Source organism: Vicia villosa, linkage group LG6 (assembly GCF_029867415.1).
Source record: "Vicia villosa cultivar HV-30 ecotype Madison, WI linkage group LG6, Vvil1.0, whole genome shotgun sequence".
Lineage (NCBI taxonomy): Eukaryota > Viridiplantae > Streptophyta > Magnoliopsida > Fabales > Fabaceae > Vicia > Vicia villosa.
In genome coordinates, this window is record NC_081185.1 from 70,983,144 (window position 1) to 70,989,705 (window position 6,562).

Sequence of the window (6,562 nt, forward strand, 5' to 3'; positions counted from 1 at the left end):
AGCAGCTAAAAGAATGAATTAATCATTGTGTTCTTAAGAGAGTTATGTCAGCAACTCTTCAAACAGCATATTGGTGATTTGATTTCACACTTTAACATCATACGATTACTTCCAAATGTATGACAAACAAAAAATTGCATCCAAATATAAATTTTAAGTAAACTTGTTCACATCTAATTCAAACATTTAAAAACTAGACTTTAAGCAATAGTTGGCCTATTTCTATTCATAACTAATTAGTAGTTATTATACAAATCATTACAGTTAATGGGTGAAATATTCAATCAAGTCAATTATGTATAACATTCAATACTAAATACGAAATGTATGTCCAATGCATTTTTTCCCATAACCCATATTCACTACAATAATAATCAAACCCGTAGAAACCAGATACTCAACTTGATCAGATTCGGTAGTTGATACCCACGGATTCAGTAGCATCGATAGCAACTTTCTGCATATTTAACACAAATGCCAAAAAGTAAACACATTTTTCAAGTTCACTCCACCTAAAAAGATCAGCAGCAAAGGGTAATAAAAGGAACATACTCGAAATATAATGGCATACTAAAGTTTTGTTCAGGATCAAGCCTTTGTCAAGCTGAACATATTTCCATAAAATTTCGCCTGCTTTTTATTGTACTCCTTTATCATTTCCTTCAAATTCCTGTACTCCAGCTTTACTTCCCTGATTCGTATCAACAACAATTAGCATTGAAATATTTCCCAAAATCAAAAGCAACAGATTGCAAAAAATACTAGTATTCAATCACATTCAAAGGCGTTTGATTATTCTGTGCATGTACCTGTTGTCAGGTTCAACCTCAAGAGCTTTTTTAACATCAATTTCAGCCAAATCCAAGTCACCCAACTGCATGCTTGCCTGGGCCCTTCTATAGAGGCCTTTCACGTTTGTGCTCTCAATGTCCAACACCTACCAATCCGCATATAAAAATCCTCATTCTGTATGGTTCGAGAAAATAGTGATTTCTAAAGAATGAGGAGACAATTTAGTACCTTGGTACACAATCTCTCTGCATCTTTGTACTCTTTCAACTTCAACTTGCAAGCAGCATTGTTTAGATACGAGGCGATCTTCAAGGTTTTTGACAGCTTTCTCTCCTCCTCGCTGAAGGATGAATCATACTCTATGTTCTTCACAGCCTAAAGTCAAATGTCGGAAACAAAATTATGTCACAGAAGATGCAAGAACACTTGAAACAGTAAACAAATGCAATTTTTTTAAATACCTTCTCGTATCTTTTGGAAGCCCTTTCATATTTACCAGCTTTAAACAAAACATTCCCTTCTTCTTTCTTCTTACCAGCAACTTCAATTTTCTCTTCGGTGCTCATATCCCAAGACTCCTTCTCCTGAGAGGAGAAAGAGATTACAAATACTAGAAAGAGATTATTAATGAATAAAACCATGAATACGAATAATAATAAAACAAACGTAGAGAAAGAAATCAACGCAGCATAAATAAGTTTCCCTTACATGGCAGCATGTTTAAGGTACATACATGATGATGATCTAAAAAACAAGTACCGGTATCAAACTAGTTTTTAGCTATTGAGGTCTATTTGAATTCATTTAAGCTTATCTACTTGCATAAGCACTTGCAAAATTGTTTGAGAGCTTACAAAAATAACATAATACACAGTTACTAGTACATTATAGTTAAGGCGGCGAGGCTATGGCCTTTCTAAATAACAAATTCTATAATATAAATAATATTAAAGCACAGCTTAAATTCATCACTCTGATATAAAACTTACCTTATCATATGACACTAGTTCAACTTCATAATACACAGTTGAATTAGACGGAATTAAAACCGACTCCTGTTGGGATTCTGATGCGCCAAATGCATACTCGGGAGCAATGGTCAATAATGCTACCTCACCCTTCTTCATAGTCAATACAGCTTTATCAAGTCCATCAATGACTTGCTCTGTATAAAGTTTCAGCACATCAAACATTCACATAACCAAAAACAAATACTGGATTCGGAGGAATAGGTATTAGATAAAAACATATACAGATCTCTATTTACCCTCGTCTGTTTTGAATTCGAACAGCTTGTCTTCTTCGTCACGGCCCTTTTTGAAAAAGACAGTACCATCTTGCAGCTTACCAACTAGTTTCACTGAGGTGTTGACGAAAAATATTATCAGTAAAACATAGTAAATACGTAAGTAAAAACAAAAATCATCCTTCACATTGATTAGCAATTACATTTTACAATGGCCCCTTCATTTGGACGCTCAAAACCTTCCCCTTCCTTGAGGATCTTCTTTATAACCTTCTTGTCGCTAGTCACATCTGAAACAGTCTTCCAAGAAACCAACTCAAGTGTAATCTGTAGTGATGCATTTGGTGGAACTGCACCTTCATCGCCATGTGCTGGTTTCCCCTTCTCACCAAATCCATCTATGACGCAACAAAGAAATGGATAAACTTTTTGAACAAATAATAATAAGAGAAGGAAAGATTGTGAAGTATGTAGTAACGAGTATAAAATATCACCAAAGCATTCAGTATTCTGTACACAACTTACATTGAGGCTTTACTAATAAAATCACTTTCTCTCCCTTCTTCATGGTTTTAACAGCCTTTGAGATTGCAGGGCAATAATGACCTATTATAGATTAAATGTCAATTTCAGATTCCGACAAAAAAATCAAAAATGTCTTTTATCAAAGTTTCCAGGTACTGACCCTCACTGACAGTGAACTCCACTCCATCAGACTTCGCTACAACCTTTCCATCATCCAGACGAACCTCGTACTTAACTGCATTGATAATGGGTAAAACGAACAAATAGCTAAGAATTAGTAGCTAACTAATGCAGGCATCAAATAAACCTAATTATATGAGATGTGTATATATACCCAATGCTTCATCAGGATCCTTGGGGTTCTCCCATTTCTCCCCTTCACTGAGTATCCTCTTAAATATACCGCCATCTTTAGATATGTCCTTCACACTCGTCCAAGACAACAGCTCAATTTCGAATAGGAGTGTCGCATTAGGAGGAATTGTGGGAGGTGAACCAGATTCACCATAAGCTAGCGTGGGTGGGATGGTGAAGAGTGCAATTTCACCTTTCTTCATGGTTCTAATACCTTCATCCCATCCTTGAATTACTTGCCCTGCATATCAGTTACACAAATTTCATTGTGATTTTCTAATATTAAGCCTGTCAAATACTCAAATCAAAATACATGTGAAATTTACTAAAAATCTGAGTGCCATTGCTCAAACTGGTTAAATATTTTATCATGATTTTCTAACAAACACAATTTCAATCACAGATACTTCATGCACTGAACTGAGCATAAGCATGTAATAAAAAGTACATAATGAAATGAAAAACACGTTATTTTAAAAAGACAAATTATGCAACACTTCTTAAAATAATAACAGTTACAACAGGAAACATTTAATAAAGTAATATCATCAAAACTTATTAGTATGTAGCACCAACGCCTCTGAAAAATGTGTGTGTGCCCGTGTTTGTGTTCGAAACCAACACCAACACATGTGGTTACGCTTAATTTATTCATTTTTTCAAATTAATACCGGTGTTAACGTGTCAGTGTCAATGTCGTGTTTCCGGTGTATGTGCTTCATAGCTTATTACCCTTTCATCAAATTACTTGCTTCCTCTATTGTCTTTTGAAGTTGTTTCCCACAACCCAAGTGACAGCTTTGATCAATAAGCCAATTTTAAATATACACTGTTCTTTTATCAGTCCCCTCCTATGTGTTCAACAGAGGCAATCGCGCACTATCGCGGCTTTGCGGAGCAGACCTTGCCATCCGCTACTGAGCCTTTTGTAGGCGGCCCACATCTTGCAGGCATGGCGTTCAACCGAAAATCACACGCGAATTACATTTGAATTTAATTGTGGCGGCCACAATTAGGTTTAAACTTCAAAGCTTCTAAATTACCATTAACCAACTCTGTTCAGATTCTGAGTTTTTTGGTCATTTTATCATAAGTATGAGCAACTACTACTTCTTCACACTCGTTCACGAAGATTGACGTAACATTTTCTTCTGTGAAGCCTTTCTTCTCCTCCTTGACTGTTCTCTGACAGAACCAATGGTTCGTCTATCAGTTTCCAATGACAAAGACTGTTATTACTGGTGAAGGCTACGGTGGTAAAGACTGAGACGTTATCTGCCTATGAAGAAGGGACACTTCTAAGAGTATGCGTATCGCGGTGTCCGACACTTGTACGATACGTGTTGAAAAAGCCAGAGAAGTGTCGGAAAAGTCAAACAAGTGTCCCAAAAAATGGTTTTTTTTCTTTGTTTCGACACTCTTTGACTCAGTGTCTGACACGCGTATAACACTCACACAATACGTGTCGGACAATTCAGACAAGTGTTTCAAACAAAATTGTTTTTTTCTTTTTTTTTAACACACGTTGTACATTTTTAGTATGGAGTGTTTGATGTCCCGTATCCGTGGCGTGCTTCATAGTTCTCTTCCTTCTTTGTACTTAGGTTCACCATTAATGTGAGTCACCCAACATCACTAACCTTGATCCATACTAGGATTTCACTTTCGCTCTCCCACCAAGCCTAACCAGACTCTGATAGACTGATACCACTTGTTAGAGAATCCGAAGAGTATCGGAAGTGCCAATGGGCTAAACGTTCAGGATTCAAAAGACTTTGACGCCACATATCCACCAAAAACCTTAAGACAGTGGAGTATAGGTCACTTATCTTATATACTCAACTTTTTCTCTATTTATAGTCGATATGTGACTTAACCACTCACATTTGAGTCCGACATAATGTTAGATAGAAATAACAAAGATTAATTGTCAATATTTTCTATTTTGAGCATTAATGTATTATGATGGGATTGATGTTTCATAGGTATATTACTTTTTTGTCTTTTGCAAAAGCAGTTATCTCACTATATAACTATGTGCTATACTGCTATACTATTTTAGAAATTTTGGGATCAAACACTCGGCACCACTATCCGAGATTAATATCATAGGTTCACTCATCCATATTATAGTGATATATAACTAAAATCTAATTAGATGAGTATCGTTGAATTTTTAAAATGTGTAATAAATATTCCAGTAAACCTCAAGTCTGCGTCACAACATGTGGGTATAGTATATAAACTACCCTTCCCAAGTAATGTGAAATTTTTTTTCCAACTCAAAACAATTGCCCTCAACTTGAGGATAAGGGGCACGGTGCCCACACCACGGCTAGGAGATACTATTCAATTTGGGTGTGAAAATCCTCACAGCTTTGTCTTTTAAAAAAGATGCATCATTAGATTGAAGAGTGAGGGTGTTATATATAAATTATCCTTAATCTCGTATCCCAAACAATGTAAGACTATTTTGACACACATTTTCCCAAAATGAACAATTATTTATAGCTGCTTTCACAACACACTATATTTTCACACAACTCACATATAATTCACTCATTACACCAAATTTACAACACTTCTAAAATTCAACAAATACCTAAAATCCAAAAAAAATAAATAAATAAAACACCAAAATAGAAATGAAATTACAGTACTGACCTGATCCAAGCTGAAAGGTGAAAGGCTGATCTCTATCAAGACTTGCATCAAACTTAGTTCCATCAACCAAAGTCCCAGTGTAGAGAACTATAAACAACTCAACATGAAAAAACAATTTTAAAACTGAAAATGAAAAACACAAAGCTAGAGAGGAATAAAACGACGTCGTAGTGGTCGTACCTTGAACTTCGTCTCCGGTTTCGGGAGTGTCCCATCCTTCACCTTCCTTGAGAAGCTTCTTCTTGAGGCCGAGATCATTGAGGTCTCTCTCTTCGCCTACTTTGTCTTCCGGGAGATCGAAATCCTCGTTCATTTCTTCGGGTTGGGGGATGTCGAAGTCTTCGTCCATGGATTTTGGTGTTCGGAATCTTGCGGCTGAAAGGTGCAGCGAAAATAGTAAGAATAGTTAAGAAAGATGAGTTTTGAAGTTGACTGTGTGAGGAGAGTTCCAAAGAAAAAGGGGAAGACTTTGGATCAGGTAAATTGTTTTAGATTATGGTAAGATCTATTGTACAGATAAAATGGAATAAAATTTAATTCAGCAGTAAATAAGAAAAAATTTACTTTTTTTTATAGATAAAGTAACTAATGTATATGACCCGCGCGATATCATTAAAAAAAATTATATATTTTAATTAATTGTTTTAACAAAATTGTTGCATTTTTTTCATAATAAACTGTGATATTTAATTCAAATGTTAGAATTTAGAGTAAATAGTATAACTCTTTAAGTATTTTAATAGTATTTGAAATTATAAAATTTAACGATTGTGTAGAAAGATATTAATAATAATGATAAAACATTATATACATAAATTAAATTATAGAATAACATGTTTGCAAAGAAAAATAGAATGACAGATATACACTAAATATTGAGATCAACTTGTTCAATTTTTATATTAATGTTTAAATTTGAAGTGAAATATTTTAGTTACAAAATTTTAACATACTTAATTGTTTTAAATTTTTTATTAAAAT

The 6,562-nt window shown here is 34.7% G+C and overlaps 1 protein-coding gene across 1 annotated transcript; it reads right to left on the reverse strand.

The window, feature by feature from the left end:
* Positions 1–554: 554 nt before the first annotated feature.
* On the reverse strand, positions 555–6,073 carry LOC131609211 (peptidyl-prolyl cis-trans isomerase FKBP62-like). Its single transcript, XM_058880866.1, has 12 exons — positions 5,762–6,073; positions 5,582–5,668; positions 2,898–3,158; positions 2,724–2,798; positions 2,564–2,644; positions 2,242–2,436; positions 2,060–2,152; positions 1,782–1,957; positions 1,254–1,376; positions 1,021–1,167; positions 810–937; positions 555–691 (listed from the first exon to the last, which is right to left on the reverse strand). Exons 1-12 carry the CDS (start codon positions 5,928–5,930, stop codon positions 589–591), a joined length of 1,638 nt encoding a protein of 545 aa, XP_058736849.1. The 5' UTR covers positions 5,931–6,073; the 3' UTR covers positions 555–588.
* Between the last annotated feature and the right edge of the window lie 489 nt (positions 6,074–6,562).